Source organism: Talpa occidentalis, unplaced genomic scaffold, assembly GCF_014898055.3.
Source record: "Talpa occidentalis isolate TD23 unplaced genomic scaffold, MPIMG_talOcc4v2.1 talOcc4.2, whole genome shotgun sequence".
NCBI lineage: Eukaryota > Metazoa > Chordata > Mammalia > Eulipotyphla > Talpidae > Talpa > Talpa occidentalis.
This window is the reverse complement of record NW_023602073.1, coordinates 131,136,543-131,158,209: the sequence shown is the minus strand read 5'-3', so window position 1 is coordinate 131,158,209 and position 21,667 is coordinate 131,136,543. Positions and strand designations below refer to the sequence as shown.

At 41.2% G+C, this 21,667-nt stretch overlaps 1 protein-coding gene and 1 long non-coding RNA gene across 11 annotated transcripts in view; one reads left to right on the top strand and one right to left on the bottom strand.

The window, feature by feature from the left end:
• Nucleotides 1-2,966, bottom strand: part of LOC119252907 (uncharacterized) — a 32,483-nt gene extending 29,517 nt beyond the window's left edge. For both annotated transcript variants that reach the window (XR_008552785.1, XR_005126941.2), the window contains exons 1-3: nucleotides 2,841-2,966; nucleotides 2,550-2,749; nucleotides 886-987 (exon numbers count right to left, since the gene is read on the bottom strand). This is a non-coding gene — a long non-coding RNA (uncharacterized LOC119252907). The remainder of the gene's footprint in view (nucleotides 1-885; nucleotides 988-2,549; nucleotides 2,750-2,840) is intronic.
• The window catches only part of MAP7 (microtubule associated protein 7), a 151,743-nt gene extending 135,362 nt beyond the window's left edge, over nucleotides 1-16,381 (top strand). For 5 of the 9 annotated variants that reach the window (XM_037520451.2, XM_054697865.1, XM_037520452.2 and 2 more), the window contains 10 exons: nucleotides 419-534; nucleotides 866-1,149; nucleotides 3,140-3,356; nucleotides 4,663-4,834; nucleotides 5,090-5,194; nucleotides 5,596-5,646; nucleotides 5,752-5,809; nucleotides 8,664-8,766; nucleotides 12,208-12,431; nucleotides 14,866-16,378. In XM_037520451.2, the coding sequence (XP_037376348.1) occupies nucleotides 419-534; nucleotides 866-1,149; nucleotides 3,140-3,356; nucleotides 4,663-4,834; nucleotides 5,090-5,194; nucleotides 5,596-5,646; nucleotides 5,752-5,809; nucleotides 8,664-8,766; nucleotides 12,208-12,431; nucleotides 14,866-14,876 (1,341 nt within the window). In that variant the 3' untranslated portion in view covers nucleotides 14,877-16,378. Of the gene's footprint in view, nucleotides 1-418; nucleotides 535-865; nucleotides 1,150-3,139; nucleotides 3,357-4,662; nucleotides 4,835-5,089; nucleotides 5,195-5,595; nucleotides 5,647-5,751; nucleotides 5,810-8,663; nucleotides 8,767-9,077; nucleotides 9,900-12,207; nucleotides 12,432-14,865 lie in introns of those variants that run through there. The other 4 variants (XM_037520447.2, XM_037520449.2, XM_037520450.2 and 1 more) reach the window with 4 other exon arrangements.
• Nucleotides 16,382-21,667: the final 5,286 nt, after the last annotated feature.

Sequence of the window (21,667 nt, the reverse complement as noted above, 5' to 3'; positions counted from 1 at the left end):
TAAGAGGTAAAGACATGTTTTAATTAATAGTGGAAGTGATTTTTAATCAGTCTCTAATTAAAGACTGCAAGTGATTTTATTTTGACATTAGTGCCAGCTAACCAGACTTTGCTACTGGTAATTTTAGATGAAATGTATAGAAAGTAAACTTTCTAAAAATATGAGTGAATTTTATTTTTGTAAATATAACTGCAAATGTCACATGCCCAATGCCTCCTCATTAGTGTCACAATATGTTAAGTAATAATTTTCAGCTTTAGCTGACAAGGGCCTTGTGTTAGGGTGGAATGGATAGACATGAAAACAATTAGAATAAATTTCTGAAAGGTTATTAAATAAATTGCATCTCAACCATTGAATACCCTGAAAATAGTTGTCCAACTCATGAAAAAATCTAATTGTGTTTCTCTGAACTTAGAGCTTTAAAAGGGAGAAGGAGAGAGAAAATGTACCCTTCCACCTTACACCTGGCCTCCGAAGGGCTATGTCTCCATCTAATCCCAAAGCAAGATCACCAGCTTCCTCCCGACTTTGGTAAGTGAGGTGGAAGAGACTGGCTGGGTTGCTCCATGTTGGAAAATAAGTAGCCTCTGTCTTTTGAAAGGAGGCTGTTCTCCCCGTATTGTGTGACCTTGAGTTGGGGAGGAACATTTTTCCTTAAAGGAAATAACAAAGAAAACTGAAACGAATCTCTGAGGTCAATATTTCTGCATTTGCCACATAAAGGACAAATATACATAGATAAACATCTTTATTTTTTACTTTGGTGTTGTAGGACTATTGCAAGGTAGAAGTATGGGGAAGGAAAGTTCTGGAAAGCCTGTTCTGAAGTGTCCCCTTCCCTTTACATTTGTTTGTTGCCCAGGCTCCCATCCAAGTCCTTACCTCATTTACCTGGCACACCCAGACCAATATCATCTTTGCCTCCTGGATCAGTCAAAGCTACCCCTGCCCAAGCCCGGCCCTCATCTCCGGGCAACATCCGTCCTGTCAAGAGAGAAGGCAAATCAGAAACGGAGAGGAAAGACTCCCAGAAGGAACCTCAAAAAATTGCCAATGAGTCTTCATTGAAGGGCAGGGTACCTTTAGTGAAGGTGGAAGAAGCCGCAGTTGAGGAGGGGACCACTGTTGAACCAGAGGCTTCCTGTGGTAAGAATTAACTCACTTGGATGGAGTGTGAATTGATGCTTTCTCTATACTTGCTGCCTTTTTCTTCTATGCTTTTACTTTGCCTTTATTAATTCATTCATCTGTTCATTCTTATTAGGGACTTGGAAATCTCACTGTGAGACTAACTTTGGGAACTTAAGTTTAATTTTCTTATCTATAGAAAAAGAACCATACATCCAAACACCTTTATGTTGCTGGATCCATAGTGTGTTACTTCACTCATGGTCTCTCAGTGGCTGAGTCTGGTCTTTCACAAAGTGTGATGTTCAGAGCATCCCCTTCAGAATTACTTATGTTACCTACTGCTGAATAATTATCCCAAAACCTTGCAGCTTAAACCAACAACAGTTATTACATCATATTGGGCAAGAATTTGGAAGCAGCTTAGCTGGGTAGTTAGAAGGTGGCTCAGGCACATGTGTTGTGGCAGGTGACCCTGTTGTTGCATGACAATGTCTCCATAGATTTGCTTGACGCCCTGAGGTCTGTGCTTGCTCTGGGGCGTCCCTGAGTGAGTGATCCTGGGAGAAAGAATCACATGGAACTCACAGTGTTCTTTTATGCCTAGTCTCAGAAGTCACACGCAGAGAATTCACAATTTCTGTCATACTCTGTTTATTAGACACAGGACATAGGTTCAGTTCACACACGGGTGGAGTAAAAGGGAGGATTTTCAGAGAATTTATAGAATATTTTTAAAACTACCACATCTGTAGTGTTTACGGCAGAACCTAGGCCTCACCTCAGACCTACTGAATCAGAATCTATGGTGAATCTAAGGACTCTGAGGGACTCTAAACTTGTCAGTTCACTCCTGTGCAAAATTGCCAGGTACAATTCAAAGTGTCTAGTTAAATTTCTCCATTCCTGTACACACTGGAGTTTAAGGACCACTACTTTAGCTTATGTGCTTTACAAAGCTCAGATTTTTTCCCCCAAGTATCCAGTAGATATCATCTCCCCTGGCTAACCACATGCTATTTTGAAATTTAAAAATCACTTGCATCTAGGAATTATTTCTTGTTGAAAATTGTATTCTTTCCAAATTTTCTTCTCAAGACTTAATTTCAATATAGAGGATAGTCACAAAGAAAGAATAGATGGCTGGAGAAAAATTACTGTATTCTTAGAGAATAGAAGAGTCCCACTCTTGTCTGCATGGGAAGAGAGAGATGTGAGAGAAAAGAGTATACTGATGGTAGAATTTGTGGGAGGAGAAGGAGAAACGTAAACTTGAAAGAAAGGTCTGGAATGGTCAGATGCCCCGGTTCACCCCTCGCTTGGATGTGAACCTAGCTCCTATGCGAGGCTCCCTGCTGTGCTGCTCCCAGGTCATTTCCTTGACTCTAATAAGACCAGAGAATGCTGTTCCATCTTACCTGTGCCATCTGGACTGACAGTGGAGGCCCAGGCTAAAGGCTGAAGAGGCAGGCCCTGGACTCCAGACACCTCAGACATGTAGGCAGCTCTGGGCTGACACATGAAAGGAACCTCTTCCTTGGATGTCCTCTTCCCAGCTGGAACCTGGGCTCACAGCGTGGTTGTAGAAGGACATTCGTCCTCTGGTAATGAATAGTCACTAAAGAGCAGGAATTTTTCAAATGTAATGACAAACAAATGGACGCTCTCATCTTCCTTCTGCTCAGGGTATAACTTCCCACACAACTTACCGTGAGGCCCTCTACTGGGTACACAGTATATGTGGTTAACTGATTTAACGTGTATAAAAATAAGACTTGGTGGCACAGTGGCAGCTTTGTTGGATGTCTCACTTACACACGCAGCTTTTTGTTATCTGTTGCTTGGATACAGATAGAATACAGTGAAACCGTGAGAACACAGGGTAATAAACATTCCCTTTTCTTTTATAATGATAAATTCTAGGCATGGGGTGTGGGGAATGCTAGTTTTTGTTTTGTTCTTTGGGTTTTGTTTCCAATTGGGTTTCTCCTTGTACCTGTTTGTACAGCTGCTCCAGCTCCAGCCCCCGCTCCAGCCCTCGACCCCACCTCCACCTCCGTCCCGGCCCCGTCATCCACCATGACTGCCAGTGCTTCTCCTAAGGCCTCTGCAGGCACTACCGACCCAGAAGAGGCCACCAGGCTGCTAACTGAGAAGAGGCGACTGGCCCGAGAGCAGAGAGAGAAGGAGGAAAAGGAGAAGAGAGAGAGGGAAGAGCTGGAAAGGTAACGAAGCCACATCACTCTGCCTCATGTTACCAATGTCCTGGTGACACCTTGGATTATTTAAATCTTCAGACTGAGTCAAGACGTGGTAGTCGTAATGAGGGTGAATCACAGTTGCTCTTACCTGATGTTCCTCTGACCACTGCGTTCTTGTTTTTAAATCACATTTTCTTATTATAACGACAGTCTAACAGTAATGGGAAAAGGTTTAAAGAAAACTGTAGTCGTAATCTCATTGGATTTCAACTGTGTACATCTTGGGTAATCCTTTCTAGTCTCTCTGAATAATGTGTGGGTGTGTATACAGACAGAAATAGACACACATATATTTACATAATTATAACCACAATAGAGATACAAGTGTGCAATCTGATTTTTCACATAACATATCTTTAATCGTATTTCCTCACTCTCTTTCTAATTAGCATTCAAAGAGGCACAATTAGAGTTCATGTTTTCTTCTTTCTAGAGAGAACTCCTCCCAGGGTAGCTGGGTGAGGGTCTTAAATGCCCACTGCTCACCTGTCAAGACACTATGCCAAAACAGTTTGCTTAGTTATCCTCTTCCCAGGGCTAATAAGGCTGATGTCAGTGTAATATAATTGTTCTTCACGTAAGCAGAACTGCCCCTCTGGGCAGGATCTGAGAGCCATGCTTGGCTGCCACCTTGGGTGGGTCCAACCCAGGACGCATATTGAGGGTCCCTCGCCTCCTGTCCTGTGCCAGAATATTGAAATCTGTATTATTTACAAAGAGTTATAATTTGTTACTAAAAGACCATCCTTTAAGAAAAATCAGTGCTTAGGGCCTCCCCGGTGGCGCAGCGGTTGAGCACTAGGTTGCGAAGCTACCCGCAGCCTCTGCAGCGCCGGTTAGATCCCCAGTTCAATCCCCGGCTGCTCCCCGGCCACCGGAGGAGGGTCCCACATGGCGCGCAGACCTCTCCTGCCGCCCGCTGCTCCCCTCAGCAGTGTACCTCGGTCCTTTTGCCCGCTCTGCTCCCTGCTCTGGCTCTGGTGAATTCTCTCACCCTCCTGCGCTTCTGACTGTACCCAGTGCTTGTAGAAATAAATAAATAAATCTTTAAAAAAAAAAAAAATCAGTGCTTAGATTCTGCTGCTATTTACCAGAGGCTGGGAACATGGGGGAGACGTAGAGTGCCTCACATTCTGTCCCTGGATGATGTTGAATGTATCCAAGTAGGGGTTTTTCTCTCAGACCTTGAACAGACTGTCCTTGCAGTCACCACTAACTCACTTTCTGGAACTCCCATCGTTATCTTGGTTTTATATTTGTCTCTTTCCAGACAAAAAAGAGAAGAGTTGGCCCAAAAGGTGGCTGAAGAGAGATCTCGCCGGGAGGAAGAATCCCGGCGGCTAGAAGCCGAGCAGGCCCGGGAGAAGGAAGAGCAGCTGCGGAGGCAAGCAGAGGAGCAGGAGCGGCGGGAGCAGGAGGAGATGGAGCGCATCCAGAAACAGGTAGGGGGTCCCTGGGCTTCCAGGGGGAAGAAGCTCAGTGCAGCTGCTTTCTGGATGTGGGTAGAGGTTCCTCTCAGTTGAGCAAAGGAAAATGTTCCCTGCGTCTTCGAAGTCTCCTGAGCCTCTGTGTGCTCTCCTTTTTCTCATGTTCTCCATCTGCCATCTGGCCTCCACCTTGAGGTACCCTGCGACATTGGGGCAGCAGGCAAAGTCAGCCTGTTTCTAAGAAGCAAAATATTAACTTTTTGTTTTCAGAAAGAAGAAGAAGCAGCTCGTTTTCGGGAAGAAGCAGAGAGGGCCCGGCTGGAACGGGAGAAGCATTTCATGAGAGAAGAGCAGGCACGCATGGAGAGAAAGAAGGTAGCTGGATCTGACAGCAGGAGCCTGGCACTCTTAATTGTTCTCATTCTGTCCTTGATGTGCATCTGTGCAAAGATCAAGAGACCAGTTCATTGCCATGAGAAGACAAAATGTGTTCCACTGTTTCAGATACACTGAAGCAGGTTTCAGTGGTAATATGTTCCTCCAAAGAAATCACTTTATATTCCAACCTTCACCAAAGAGTTCCTTCCTATACATGTGGCTTAAGCCAGCTTCAGCTTTTTTGAATAACTCCAATTAAGATAAAACAGTGGGTAATATTTTTCCCCCACATGACATGTTTTAACAATTTGCTATTTGCTTGGTCGGTGAGGTTGGCCAAGCTAGTTTGCTTTCTGTTTCTGATCCTTTTGTTCAGTTCTTTCTTTTTGTTCTTGTAGCGACTTGAGGAGATTATGAAAAGAACCAGGAAAACAGAAGCTACGGACAAGGTATTGAAATAGCCATTTTTTAACTATCCTTAAGTGACTAGTGAATTCTAAAATTCACTTGTGATATTAATGTTAAAAAGTTATTTTTATTTTTTTCTTTGGTAGAAAAATGTTGATCAGAGAAATGGAGACATAGCCAAGGAAGCTCTCACTGGAGGAACAGGTATTTATTTCAAAGACCTCAAGTCCATACAAATAGACTTTTTGAATTGACTCTCTGGAAGTCAAGACATTCATGGAATGATTTTTCAAACAAAAAGATATACTTTCACTCACTTAGAAGCCTAGGTGTGTATCATCTAGTCCACAGAATTTTTGCATTTGGTAAAATTCTCTAGTATTCGTGGGAGGTGTCATTTCACGCTTTATACTCTAATGGAATTGCTTAATAGCTTAAATTCTTTTTTTTTTAAATGCCAGAGGGCATTTTTTTTTTTTTTAAAGATTTTATTTATACAAGCACTGGGTACAGTCAAAAGTGCGGGAGGGTGAGAGAATTCACCAGAGCCAGAGCGGGGAGCAGAGCAGGCAAAAGGACGGAAGTACACTGCTGAGGGGAGCAGCGGGCAGCAGGAGAGGTCTGCGCACCACGTGGGACCCTCCTCCGGTGGCCGGGGAGCAGCCGGGGATCGAACTGGCACCGCAGAGGCTTCGGGCAGCTTCTCAACCCAGTGCTCAATTGCTGTGCCACCAGGGAGGCCCAGCTTAAATTCATTTTATGTCATGTGCATATATTTCTAAATATCTGTATATATAACTACATATGCTTATATAGAGAATATGTACATATATTTATGTACACACACTATTGGCATTTTCTTTGTGTTTATAATATTTAATTTTATTATTTACTACCCACTAAAGTAGCATGTATTTATATTTGCTTTTCAGGATTGTAAACCTAATATTTTCACAACTTGTGCTTCTATCCATTCTCCAAAAAAAAAGATTTAAACATTTAGTTCTGACTTCAGAATAGAGTTAAAATTAGAAATTTGTTGAAATTTTATAAGAAAGCTATCCATATGACATAGGCTTCGGAAAGACAGATGATTAATTTCTTGGTTATTTTAAGCCAAATTTGATTTAAATAAAATCTGCCTTAATGTTGTAGTACTCAGATTTAATTAATATTTATTAAATGCCCTCTCATGTCAGGTACATCATGCATACATTGCCTTGTTTAATTTGCACTGCAGCCTTATTTGGTAGAAGATGCTTTCTCTTGGAGTCAACAGGCATTTTTGGAGACCTGTTAATGTGCCAGTCCCTTTCACACACAGGTGCGAAGAAGTGTAGGTGTAAGTCGGTGAGAACAGGATAGGCTCAGATCTTTCCCCCAGAAGGACCAGATTGAGTGACGGGCCCCAGTTCTCAGGGCTAGAGTCCAAGTCACCCTCTTATAATTCTGCTCCTTCTGTGATCCCACGTGGTCGTTCTACAAACAGGTAGTTGACAGATAGCTTGTCATTAAGCCTCATCTACAATATCAGTATAAGAAGAAAGGGTTAAATAAAAAAAAAAGGGTTAGAGGTGTTGCTGGGGTTTTTTGTTGTTTTCTCGTTTCGATGTTTTTTTTTTTAAAGAATGAAAGAAATATCAAATGAAATGATTGATATAAGAGAACATTCTCTGTGAAATCAAATGGTCTCCAAATGTAAAATATTGATATTTGGGGATTTGGTTTTATATCAAGAGAGACTATCCTAATTTCTCTGGCATAGTTCTCCATAGTGGGATTTTCATGCTTGTTTTAAAAATGCCCTAATTATGTTTGTTTGGAGATTAGCACCCCTAGTGGTTACTTATTTGCCCCTTCACATTTTTTTTTTTAATCAAGTTGTCTCTAAGAAGTTGTGAGTCATCATAATGAGCATTTTAGGTTGCAAATTGCAGTGTTTCAGGAGTGAGGCTTTTAGTGTGTTCTTGGCCAGGCTCTTTGCTGTTTCTTTTTTTCTTTGTCCTTGCTATTATCAATTCTTAAAATATACTTTTACCAGTTGAAACTTGTCACCCATCGTATCAAAACTCACAATAAATGCAGTTTGAGTTAATACTGCTAAAATGAGGACTATCTGGCTAGTAAGTTTTCCTCAACTATATCTAGTTGAGGGCTAAATGATCCATCTTGTGCTCCACAGAGAATTGTAGGATAGGAAGCAGGTGAGTTTAAAAACCTGCCAGAAATCCTCTCAGAGGCTGCCTGTGACCAGCTGTGCACATTTTGGTAGCTTTAAACTCATCAACTTATTTGCTTCAGTTAACAGACTCTTAGTACCTCTCTCTGTTTTACTGAATTTGTGCCAGGTTGTGAAGTAATACTTCCTTGGAATTATGTCAGTTATTCTTGCACATCAAGTTAAAACCTTAGACTGCCACAGATTTCCATGAAACTGACCTATTGGAAGATTTACAAGATTGGAAGTGACCCTGTCAAAAATTTCAGTCAATCACAAATATTAACTTTAGCTGCACTCCAACATGAGCATTGAGGTGGTACAATTAGGTACAAATCACTATGGCCTAGTGTTTATGAAGTCCCTATTATTCTAAGGGAACTAGGACTAAACTGAGTGTTAAGAAGTATATTTTATCACTACAGGTATTTCATGGAGATTTGCTCCAAATCTTGCAGTAAAGATGTTATGTGTCAGGCTGATTAAGGCAACGTTTTGCCAGCTCCTTCAGTTGCCATGGTTTCAATAATATGTACTTTTTGTCCCAAGCCAATTTAATGCAAGTAAGAATAATAGCAAATGATTCCAACCCTTACAATATGCTGGGTGCTGTTCTAAGTATTTTGCATATATTAAACATATTAAATGCTAATACATTTAGTACCCATAGCAGCCCATGAGGTAAGTACTGAGAAACAGAAAGTATGTAACTTGCCCAGGCTTATACAGGTCATACGTAGCAGAGCCAGGACAGCCAAATTAGGCATTCTGGCTCCTGGGGTTTGGATTTAATAATAGAGTAGTAATAACCTTTTGTTCTGTCTTTTTTGTGGTATCCAGCAGTATCTGCACTTCCAGGCATGACGAACTCTCCAGGAAATGGAGAACCCATGGCCAGCCCACATGTGGTTACCTCGCACCAATCAGATGTCACTACTGAGAAGTGAGTGAAATGACTGGGGCCTTTTTTACTGACATGCACTAAAGCAAAGCACACTGTCTTTAATCCCTTCAGTCCCTCAGAATTTCCTGGGCCTGATGGAATTTTGTGACTCTGATATTAAAATTATCTTTATGTTCATACATTTTTGGTAGAGCTAGTCTAGTAACTAACAAATTATTCCCTGTAATTTTACTTAATAGTCACACTAAAACCTTACCATAGAAAACTCAAAGATATTTTCCCTTTCTGAGAAAAACCTCAGACAGGAAATTTGAGATAAAGAATAAGTAACTGGGCCTCTCATGGTGCAGGCAGTTGAGCACCATGCTATGAAGCTGTCCACTGCAGCGCCAGTTCGATCCCGGCCAGCCAGCGAGGGTCCCACATGGTGCGGTAGACCTCTCCTGTCTTCCCCGCTGTTTCCCTCAGCAGTGTATTTCGTCATTCTGCCTGTTCTGCTCCCTGCTCTGTCTCTGGTGAATCCTCTCACCCTCCTGTGCATCTGGCCTTTACCCTGGTTTTTGTGTAAAATGAATAAATAAATCTTAAAAAAAATAAGTAACTGTTAGTGGAATTGGAGTATCAAAAGATTGATTCTTAAGAATAAAGAGAATTCTGAAGACTGCAGAAAGAGAAGACCTAGAAGAAGCAGCCACACTGGACTATATCCAAGGAAGAGCCCATCTCCCAGCTGCAGTTGAAACCCTGTAGAAGATAGGATGGCTGGGCCTTGCTGGATGACAGAGAAGTTGCTATGCTTTCTTACTGGTTGAGCTTTCCCAGAAACCTACCCTTTAAAATGCCTGGGAAATCTGTGCCCCAGGAGGTACCTCACCAGGGGCATTCTACCCGAAGTCTGCACTGACAGGGTGCTGAGGGAAGCTGCAAGAGTCAGGCACTGGAGAAGCCCTTCATGTTGAGAAAGTCTCTTGCATGGCAGAAGGTGGACATGAGATGCCATGGCTGTACTGTCGGTGCCGCTGAGCAAGCACCAACCAGAAAGCAAAACTCTTTGCTCCTGCAATGTCTCTTTAGCATCCATTTCAGTCTTACAATGTTTGCTGGTCCTTATATCCTCTGATATTTAATAATTGGTTATCTAAAACCTGTAGCACATTCTAATTGTTAACAAATAAGAATGGGTGGGGTGGTCAAGTGGGAGGGGAAGTGAAATCAGCTATTGACTCAAGTCTGGGATTGGCATTGCCATGAGGACTTGTTGGCATGTGCAGACCTGGAAAGTGATGGGAATTGAGAGGAACGAAGAAAGCAAGTTCCAGGGAGATGCATTCCACCTCTTCATCTTTTGCCAAAACTTTTATTTAAAATTCCTGTGGAATGATAACTCAAACTGTTTCCATGGTTACAGAAAGCTCATTGGTGCTGGAAAGAACAGGAGGTTGGGTGTGGCAGCCCCAGCCCTGAGCACGGCAGGTGTCAGGCATCACACGCCTGCAGGCTCATCAGACTGCTCGGGGCCAGGCCTCCGCTCCCCTCCTTGGTGAAGGAGCAGAAAGCATCATCATAGTCTGAGTGTGAATCATATATTTATGTTGTTTTTTAGCACGTTTACAAATGGTATTTTCAGGGTATCGTGAGCAGTGAAGCTCTTGGAACAGACACCCTTTTTTTCCCTAGGAGAGAAAATACAATTAACAAAAATGTACCAAAATATTGAACTCAAAATATTGAACTCCCTCGTGGCACAAAGGGTTAAGACACAACCTGACCAGGGAGCTACCCACATGATGCAGCAGACCTCTTCTGTCTCGCCCGCTGCTCCCTTCAGCAGTGTATTTCGGTCAATCTGCCTATTCTGTTCCCTACTCCTGTCTCTGGTGAATCCTCTCACGCCCCCTACCTCTGGCCTGTACCCCAGTTCTTATATACATAAATAAACCTTTAAAAATATATATATTGAAATCAGAAATGCTTTAGAATGTGTTCCACAACACTTTTCATTGATGAGGGAAAGTAAACTATTTCCTGGAAGGGGGGAGTGGACATAAAGACTCTTCAAAAAAACCAAAAAGCAGTAGAAACATCACGTTCACTTTAATTTACCATTAGGGAAGGAGATGGAAAAAGACACTGGTTAGCCAAATTTCCAGAAATTTGCATTCCTGGCACTGAAGACCTGATTTTCTAATCTCTGACCTGTTTCTTTCCATAACTAAGTATTCAAGTTATGATCAATATGTATTAGGAGTAAAAACCTTACCAATTTTTACTTTTTAGTCTTTTTTTTTTTATTTGCCATTTGGAAATTTTAACTTTAGGATCTTTCACTAGGGTTATTTTTAATACATGAGTTGAACACGAACAAATTATGCAGCTAACAAATTACATTTTACTGCCACAATCCAATAAACAATAAAATTAATCTTGCTCTTTTTTGATGCCCAGGCATTGTTTTTGCTACACTATAAAACATAATAATGAGCATATAGTGCTGCCAATTTAGTTACGGAGCTTATGAAGAGAGTGAAAAATGTCAGAGAAACTACAGGTAGAAAATTAAGGATTTGATGTCCAATTAAGTGTACCGCAAAAATAAATCCAAGGGCCTCCCTGGTGTTGTAGCGGTTAAGTCTCAGTGCTATCACTGTTGTGGCCTGAGGTCAGTCCCAGCCAGGGAGCTAATATGGCACGGCAGACCTCTCCTGTCTTGCCCGCTGCTCCCCTCAGCAGTGTTTCAGTAGATTGCCTATTCTGCTTCCCATCTGTCTCTTGAATCTTCTCATCTTCACACCTCTGGTCTAAACTCCAGTTCTTCTATGCATAAATAAGTAAATCTTAAAAAAATAAATAAATCCAAGATGGTAAACTGATAAGCATGAATTAATGAGAATGAAGATGGGGTCACAGGCAGATTTAAGTGACAAATATGAGAAGGTTGGTTTTGGACATTTTACCTATAAAATTATGCATGTATTTTAGTGACCCAGAGACATCCATGAATAGTTGAATAGCCAGGGAACATACAAATAGCATTGTGAGAAAAACACAAGAGATCCAAAGGCATTATGTTTAGTGTGGATTGTCAGTATTTGTGTGACTTTGCAAATCATTCCTTTCACTCCCCAAATTTTATAATCCCATGATCTTTGAAGTGAAGGTTCTAATAGTATCTACTTTTATCAGACAAGGGAATGTGAAAATGCCTGGAGTAGAAATTGATTAATGTGTGGAACTATTGATAATGAGAATGATCTGTTGATGAATTGATCTATTTGATAAACTTTATAGAAAAACAAAAAGATTTTTCAAAAAAATAAATGTATCATAATTCACCATTTTTATTAGTAAAGATGTGGTCAGTCAACCCAACATTTTGATTGTAACATTGTAGAAGTATTATGAAAGTGTTCTTATCCTAAAAATGTGGTTTTTAGTTTTAATACTAACTCATTTTAATTTTGATTTTTTTTAATTCCCCAGTAGTCCCAATTTAGAAAAACAACCAAATGAAAATGGAGTATCTAATCAGAATGAAAATTTTGAAGAAATTATAAACTTACCCATTGGCTCTAAACCATCCAGATTAGATGTCACCAATAGTGAGAACCCAGAAATTCCTTTGAATCCAATTTTGGCCTTTGAAGATGAAGGAACACTTGGGCCACTGCCTCAAGTAGATGGTGTGCAGACCCAACAGACAGCAGGTAAGCTTGTCTCAAACCATCTTCAGTAATCATCAGAAATGCATGGCACCCAAGGGAGAATGCACCTGCACTGTGACTGACACACACTTTGTCCATCTAGGAGCCAGATGAGCCACATGGAAAAGACTGTGCACGGATCATAGAAATTGAACTTTGTGTTGGACTGGGCATCTTCTCCCACTGAGTATAGAAATCCAGTCTGCAACAATTATTGGGTGTCCATCACTCTGACCTCCTGAAGCAGCACTCATTGCCCAACTGCACTCCCTGTCAGAACACCCTTCATACGAAGACAAATGTTTACTGCCTTCCCCTAACTTTAGCACTATTGGGCCTAGTTTTGCCAACTGGAGAAAAGATTTGCTAGATTTTTTTCCCACCATTTATCTCAGCTCTTCCAGTATATGAAGATTGCCCCCATATTCTTTCATCATGTTTCTCTTGAGTAACATGAGACAACCTGGATAATGCATTATTGTCCTTTCTAAATGTAATATGATAGATAGTTATGATTTAGATCGTGAGACAAGGGCCTCCCTGGTGGCGTAGGCAGTTTAGCACAGTGCTATGAAGCTGTCAGCAGCTGCAGACAGTGCCGGTTCAATCCCCACCAGCCGCGGAGATACCCACATGGGACAGACCTCTCCTGTCTCGCCCACTGCTACCCTCAACTCCCCTCAGCAGTGTATTTCAGTCAGTCTGCCTCTTCTGATCCCCAATCTGTCTCTGGTGAATCCTCTCACCCTCCCACAAACTGGTCTGTACCCTGGTTCTGGTATAAAAAAAAAAAAAAATCTTTAAAAAAAAAAATGAAATATTAGATCCTGAGACAAGTGCACTGAATTTAGAGCTTACTGAGCCCATCATCCCTTGTAGCCGTTGTTGATCAGCCAGTGATTCTTTTTTTTTTTTTTTAAAGATTTATTTATACAAGAACCAGGGTACAGGCCAGATGTACGGGAGGGTGAGAGGATTCACCAGAGACAGAGCGGGGAACAGAACAGGCAAACTGACAAAACACACTGCTGAGGGGAGCAGCGGGCGTGACAGGAGAGTTCTGCTGTGCCATGTGGGCCCCTCGCCAGCCGGCCGGGATCAAACTGGCGCTGCAGAGGCTGCGGACAGCTTCACAGCGCAGTGCTCAGCCGCCTGCGCCACCAGGGGAGGCCCCAGCCAGTGATTTTCTTATACCCTCTCTGGGATTCACACTTGCCCTGAAGTCTCTGTGCCAAATTAATAATAGTTTTACAGGACCCAGGGAAATAAGGAGCGACAGCAAAAATTACCAATTACATGTGCCTGGCAGTTCAACAGCACCATCCCATTGGCCTGGAATAAATGGGATAATCTCAGCTTCAAACCTCTTTGTATTCTGTTAAATTGTCTCCTGAGGACCATCTTTCATGTATTAACCAGCACCTTTCTATACCCTTCTGAAAAAAGCTAGCTAAATTCTGCATGTTTAAATGGAGTCAGTAAAGAGTTATTTGTGCTCATCCTGTTTTGTTATTTTAAATTCCGTCTATGAACTTGTACCAAAAGTTTTCCACTTTAATTGGTTGAAAAGGCCACTGTTAAACCCTCATCCAAGAAAGTTCCTCTAGTCTCACCTTGGGAATATAACTTCAACTTTAGTGAACTCTCCTTTCCTAGATAGCAAATGAAAGCTGTCAAGGTCCTCCCAGGTCTGACATCCTTATTCTTAAACTTTTGGGAGCAATCTGATTACTTGTACATTGTTGGAAACACTCCTGGTGCAACTTCCTACATCATGTCATGTCACAGACTGAGTCCCCAGATGACCTTCTGCTTCATTTGCCAGTCGTTAAAACTACCTTTTGATTTATTGTCATTCCATTTTCAGTGTCCTCACCCTTTCATACAATATACTCCAGTACCTGTGATATTGAATGGTAACTGATCTTTTGGGGTCTTGACTGTTTATCAATATTTTTTTTTTTATTAAATAATAAATTTTATTTTTATATTCCCCCATACAACTGCACATGCCCCATTCTGACCCCAATCCCTCCCCTCCCGGCCCCCGGCCCCCAAAAAGTGTCTCTGGTTCATAGTTTTTTGTTGATTTTGATTTTCACTTTCTTATTGTTATTCTTTTTCCTGATCCCTTATTTAAATAATCTCCAGCATATGTTTGGAGCTTGAAGCATCAGATACCGAGGGTATAAGACAAATGAATGTAAGTCCCTAACCTCAAAGAAAATATAGTCATTGCATACAATTTAGCAGAGCCTATGTTAAAGAACAGAACATGCATTTTCCTATTAGTAGAATTCACGTCAATATAGACCATAGTCTGATAAAATTCCTTTTCTTGTATGACAGTGTACATAAAAGCACAGTGAAGTTTTAGAAATGTAAGATTTTATATAAAGTCGTACTAATTTGTTCTCTTTTCTGTTTCCTAATATAGAAGTTATATGAGAATTTCTTCTGAAGAACCAAAGCAGAAATTTAATAAGAATTTCTACAATTAATGGGATTCGTTCCATGCTATAAAGGAGCATTTCCCCCCTCCTCCAGTTTTCTAAAGATTTCTTGACCATCATTTTGAAAAGACTTTATTAAAACCAGCTAAAGACAACAAACTGGATAACTTTTCTAATAATTTTCATCAATAGAGAAAGAAATGCTCCTTATTCTTCAGTACTTTAAAATGGGCTTTTTCCAGTGTGCTCCTTCTTAGCAAATCAATATTTTTCTGCATTCTCTAAAAGATGAGAGCATTTGGCTATAAAGGAAATGTGCTGAGTAGGCATGATTTTTTCATACAGATATTTTGGTCTTTACAAACTAACATGTAAAATTGGCACAAAAAATTACCTTTTGCAATGTAATACTTGAAAAATAAGTACCTCTTTACTCTCCAAGTAGAGTAAATTGGGAGGGGGAATGTTTAAATTAAGCCTGTTTATTATTGCAAAGAGCTCTATTTGTAGAGGCAAATTATAGGCAGATTACCAGGTTCTTATAAATGCAACTTGTACATGAATGTTCTGCAAACCCAGCTGTCACATTCTTCTTGCATCTCCTTTTGCAAAAGCATACTAAGCAGTTTTAAAATGTGAAAAACAAAAGCATTATTTTTTCAGAGCAAGAAAATAATTTACTGTCCTCTTAAATAATGTATTTATAAAGTTTTTCCAGGTAAACTAATCAAATCAATTAGAAAAATGTGACAACATTGCAAATTTGATTTATTAGATGCATTCCTTATGATTTCATGAGAGAATGTTACCAATGATTCAGGGCTATTTCTGAAGTCTGTATATTGCTGCTGTCCCCAGTGATGTTGGGGCTTATCTTTGCCTTACCTGATCACAAAATATGGGGCGAGGGGATAAAGATTTAATATTTCTTTAAATAAAAAAAAGAATTTGGTTTTGCTCGTTTAAGAGCAATAAAAACATGATGGAATGTTGACTGTGTTTGGCTCACAGGCCACTGTGCAGGAGGCCTTCACAAACGTCTTCGTTCTTCGTGGCAGCCAACAGCTATCCTCTTCTTCACTTCTGCGGCTGAGCTTAGCTGTACAAACTTGCACTTTCATTTCTTAATAAAATGCAATTTTATTTTACCATTTTAGAGACTTTTAATAAATACTGAAGGAAAGGGGAGCACAATTTTTTTATGTGGAGAATTAGAAAAAGTAAACTTCTGTCACTAATGTGATGTTTTATAGAGAGACTGGTTAATCTACAAGGTTGAATGAGCGCCTCTTCGTTTGCTAGACTCCTTTAAATCCAAGCATATCACCTTTAATAATAGCTGTCATTTGTTAAAACATTAAAATTTGGGGGTTTCCCCTATTCTCAGTTGTCCATGTACTTAGTCATTAAAAAAAATCTGTTCAACAAAGTTGTTCTATTTGTTTAAATCAACCTAGCATGAAACACGAAATAAAATGTGTTTGACATAGTTTAACTTTTAGGTTTCTCATATATTAGTAATTTCACTCACATTGATTCTTGAGTTTTTAAATAGCTCTTGATTTATCCCAATGGCATATTCCCAGTGAAAAGAAGTTACTAGCATCCTTTATGTTGTCCAACTTGAACAGGTAAATAGGATAAAGTTTAGAGCAATGGTTCTATTTTGACTAGGTTTTCCTTTCATGTTATTTAACTTGAGTGCTCATTAGCAAACTGAATGCTTTCTAAGTAATCAAGTTTTAATTCAAAATGACAAAATATGGGCCTCCCAGGTAGCACAGGGGTTCAAGTCTCAGCGCTATCAAGCTATTGCAAGCCACTGCGGCATAAGTTCGAGCCTTGGCCAGGGAGGTAACCCACATGGTGCAGCAGACCTCTCCTATCTCACCCTCTGCTCCCTACTTTGTCTCTGGTGAATCCTCTCACCCCCTGCACCTGTGGCCTACACCCCAGTTCTGGTATGCATAAATTAATAAAAAATAAAATATTTTTTAAATGACATGAAATTTATTTTGTCAAGAGCCACACTGCGAGAGGTTGACCTTAACCTTTACAATGGCTAGATTGTTTTCTGTCCAGCCCTTGAAAATCAGTATTTGCCTACTGATCTTAGCGATGTCTTCAGATGGCACTATATTAAGGGAACTGCTCAGAGACCTCATATTTGAATAAAATGGAATACAGAATGAAAGTGAATGGGCTTTTAATTTCCTTTTCACACCATTGAAGACTGTCTAGGTAATTTTTTTTTTTAAGATTTATTTACTTATGCATTTAAGAACTGGAGTATAGGCCAGATGTACGGGGGCAGGGGAAGTGAGAGGATTCACCAGAGACACAGTGAGGAGCAGAACAGGCAGATCTACTGAAATATACCGCTGAGGGGAGCAGTGGGCAAGACAGGAGAGGTCTGCTGTGCCATGTGGGTAGCTCCCTGACTGGGGATCCAACTTGTGCTGCAGAGGCTGTGGATAGCTTCACAGTGCTATGCTTAACCCCTTGTGCCACCAGGGAGGCCTCTGTCTAGGTAAATTCAGTCACCAGTCATAGGTTCCGTCTGTAAGTATGTATGTCTCATTTGGAACCTTGCCACCTGGTGATATAATAGCAAAGCAAAAGCAAGCACTTATTGATAAGCATTACCTTTAGAAAATTGGGGGAAGTTTCACCTCCACTTGTAAGCAATCCCATGACACCTTGACTGAAAGGTCCAGGATACAGGAGCACTGACATTCTGAAGGCAGAATTAGGTAACCTGATTGAGTCAGGAAGCATAGTCTTGAATATGTAAGGTTGGGCAGATGATGGCACAGGAACACAATTCTAGACATGAGTTGTTATCAAAAGGCATTTGCTTGCAAGATATACTATATTCTTATACTTCATTTCATGCATTTTGCCACTAAAAATCTAATCACCTTTCAAGCACTATTCACTGATGAAAAATTATATCTCTTATGTTAACACTTGTACAAATTTAGGTGATAGTATTTAAAGTACTCCCCTAGCTACCCCCCTGCATCATAGTCCTCAAATGACTCCTAACCTACTCCTGGGGAAAGATTAAAGCTAAATTGTACGTGCAAACATACATCACAAAGTTTATAGTAAAGCATTTTTAAGTAACACTGCATACTAAATTTAACAGGCACCAATAAGTTCTCCCATTTTCCACATTCCTTTTTTGTTTAACTGATGTAGGCTGATAGTTAAATAATTTCCATCTGTTTGTGCATACATAGAATATAAAAGGTCATGATGAAATGACTACTGGATCGGTTACCGAAAGCAATTTTCAAAAATAACATTACTTCCAAGAACTTGCCGCCTTCCCATCCTGATTTTGTTCAACAAACACTCACACCTCAGTAACGAAGCAGGTTGTCATTTTCTGACATCCACTAGCACCTCACTGTTTTGGGGGAGGGATTTTAAAGTCCTTGCAAGAAATGAGAGAAAGGGACCAGCATGTGAATAGATGTGGCAATTTTAAATTTGTTATAAGCAAAATATTTTATTAGTAACAATTTCTTTGGTAACTTCAGGTTTACTTGGGTTTTTGTGTTGGTAGCTTTGATTATAACTTTAGAGGTCAAGGGCCTCACTGGTGGTACAGGGGTTAAAGACAGTGCTATCTGGGTTTCCCTTGTGGCGCAAGGGGTTAAGCACAGCACTATGAAGCTATCTGCAGCCTCTGCAACATGGTTGGCCAGGGAGCTACCCACATGGTGCAGTAGACCTCCTCTGTCTCACCCACTGCTCTCAGCAGTGTATTTCAGTCAGTCTGCCTGTTCTGTTCCCCACTCTGTCTCTGGTGAATCCTCTCAGCCCCTGCACCTCTGGCCTGTACCCCAGTTCTTGTATGCATACATAAATAAATCTTTAAAAAAAAAAACACACAAAAACGCTATCAAGCTATCGCCAGCCACTGCAGCACTAATTCAGTAACCGGCCAGAGAGGAACCCACATGGCACAGCATACCTCTCCTGTCTTGCCTGCTGCCCCACTCAGCAGCAGTGTATTTCTGTAGATCTGCCTTTTCTGCTCCCCACTCTTTTTGGTGCATCCTCTCACCCCCTGCACCTCTGGCTTGCACCCCAATTCGTGTATGCATAAGTAAATCTTCAAAAATAAATTTAGAGGGTAAATGTAATTTTAGTAATTAGGTACAGTTCAAAAGAAATTTTAAATTGCTGTTTAACAAAATGCAGTAAAATATAAAAGCTGACAATCATTTGCATTGTTAGATGTCTGATACCTCGCAGAAGACTAAAGGGAGGGGCTAGAAGCTGGGGCTCACTTTGGGAGCAACGGAAGGGTGGTAAGATCCGTCATCTGGTGTGAGGCTTAGGTTTGAATCCAGATTTGATGAGCCATATGGAGGTCTGTAAGTGACTATGTTCTCCAAGCCTGAATCACTTCATCTGGATATGGAAAACAAAGCCCATCTCATAGGGTTGTCTTTTTTTTTTTTTTAAAGATTATTTATTTATACAAGCACTGGGTAGTCAGAAGTGCGGGAGGGTGAGAGAATTCACCAGAGCCAGAGCGGGGAGCAGAGCAGGCAGACTGATGAAGTACACTGCTGAGGGGAGCAGTGGGCGGCAGGAGAGGTCCGCGCACCATGTGGGACCCTCCTCCGGTGGCCGGGGAGCAGCCGGGGATCGAACCGGCGCTGCAGAGGCTGCGGGCAGCCTCGCAACCCAGCGCTCGACCGCTGCACCACCGGGGAGGCCCTCATAGGGTTGTCTTAATGGCTGTCAAGTCTGAAGTAAATGAGAGTCAGTATAAGTTTCTAACCCATAGTAATTATTTAACAAATGTTCAAATGTTTGGTCTTTGGATTGTGATGTCTGTGGTTGGCAGGGCCACCAGCAAGGTCAGGAGGAAACTGCCACAGAAGGTGAGACATTCAGTTTTTCTAACAGTGGCCTTGTATGCCATTGGTCTTATTTTGTGTCTGTTCAAGGTTTTACAGCAAGCAAGCTAAACAAATGTGCATTTATTTCTCAAACAGTATTGCAAGTTTAGAGTTTCTAAAAATTTTTGAGATGTTACCATATTACTATTTTAATTTCATAATTCGTCCTGCTTCCTCTATCCCTTTCAAAATGTTTTCTTTCCAAAAAGAATTATAGTTTATATGTATTTGAAGGCACATCCCAACATCTTGAGTTCCCACACTGGCTCCAAACCCATGAGTAATTAAATGTTTCTCCAGCAGTTACTGTCAACTTTGGTCAACCTTCAGGAGGTACTTCAGGAAGCAGGAGCAGCAAGAAGTTTCTAAAGCAGTTGCTAAGAGTTAAGCAGATCATGTTCAAACAGCAGCTAGCAATTCTTTTTCCTACTTAAGTGGAGTTGGCTTACCAAAAGGTGTCAGGGAAGAAATGAATTAGGAATGTAAGAACTTGGAAGTCTTTGTTGGAATTTGCCTCTTCACTCAGCAGCACCTGCCCTTTCTGATGTTGTTACTAGTGTTGCCAACTGACCTGACCTCTAGCTAGATTGTCAGTGTCCCAGACTGACATTTGGATTCAGTTGTTGGAAAGTTAAGGGAGGAATCAACATCAATGACTGGTGACATTCTGCCAAGGAAAGAGGAAAAAAAAAAAAAAATACTCTCAAGGCCATTCTCAGGGGCCCATCCCCTCAGGCCACACATCTGCGTTCACATACCTGAGGAAGCTCTGCAGAAGGGTATATGCCTCTTTCTCACAAGGTTCAGCCCCTGCACTTACAGTTGTAGCTGACTGGATAACACTCTATTTGGGGTTGCCTTTCCTTTGTCTCACTGCTCCCTTCTATTACAGGACTTCCCTTCACTGCCCAGATAACTACATGCACTGCTTATACCACCTTGCTATAGCAGAAACCAGAAATAAGGTGGTTATGCTAAGGTAGATTAGCATGATTTATAATCCAAGTAACATCGCCTTAAAAATAAGACTATAGGAAAAAAAAAATACTATAGGGCCTCCCCAGTGGCACAGGTGGTTAAGCGCAGCGCTGTGAAGCTGTCCCCAGCCTCTGCAGTGCAGGTTCGATCATGCCTGGCCAGGAAGATACCCACATGGCGCAGAAGACCTCTCCTGTCTCGCTGGCTGTTCCCCTTCACAGTGTATTTCAGTCAGTCTGCCTGTTCTGTGCCCTGCTCTGTCTCTGGTGAATCCTCTCACCCTCCCTCACATGTGGCCAGTACCTGGTTCTTGAATGCGTGAATAAATCTTTTTTAAAAAGTAAGAATACAGCTCAGAATGGATAAATTTAACCCGTCTTGTATTCTCCTTCTCGTTTTGTCACATATGTCCACCAGTCTGAAAAAATGTTTCCAGCATAATTCAGTTCTTACTAGCTATATATTAATAACTGTGAACGTGCTCTAACTTCTGGGTGGACATAGACCTATCAGCATATGGTCACCCACGTGTCTCCATCATCATCTTCCCTGTTCCATGTTTTCAGGCTAATGATGCCCAGCTGTTGAAATTTTTGTCACCTTCATACTTTTATCCCAGATTCTTTTTCTTTATTTTTAAGGATTTTATGTATTTTTGCCTAGAAGAGCTGGGGTATAGGCCAGAGGTGCAGGGGTTGAGAGGATTCACCAGAGACAGAGTGGGGAGCAGAGCAGGCAGATTTTACTGAAATACACTGCTAAGGGGAGCAACAGGTGAGACAGGAGAGGTCTGCTATGCCATATGTGTTAGCTACCTGGTCTGAGATCTATCTCTGGCCTCTGTAGTGGGCCATCATGGCGATAGCACTGAGACTTAAGCCCT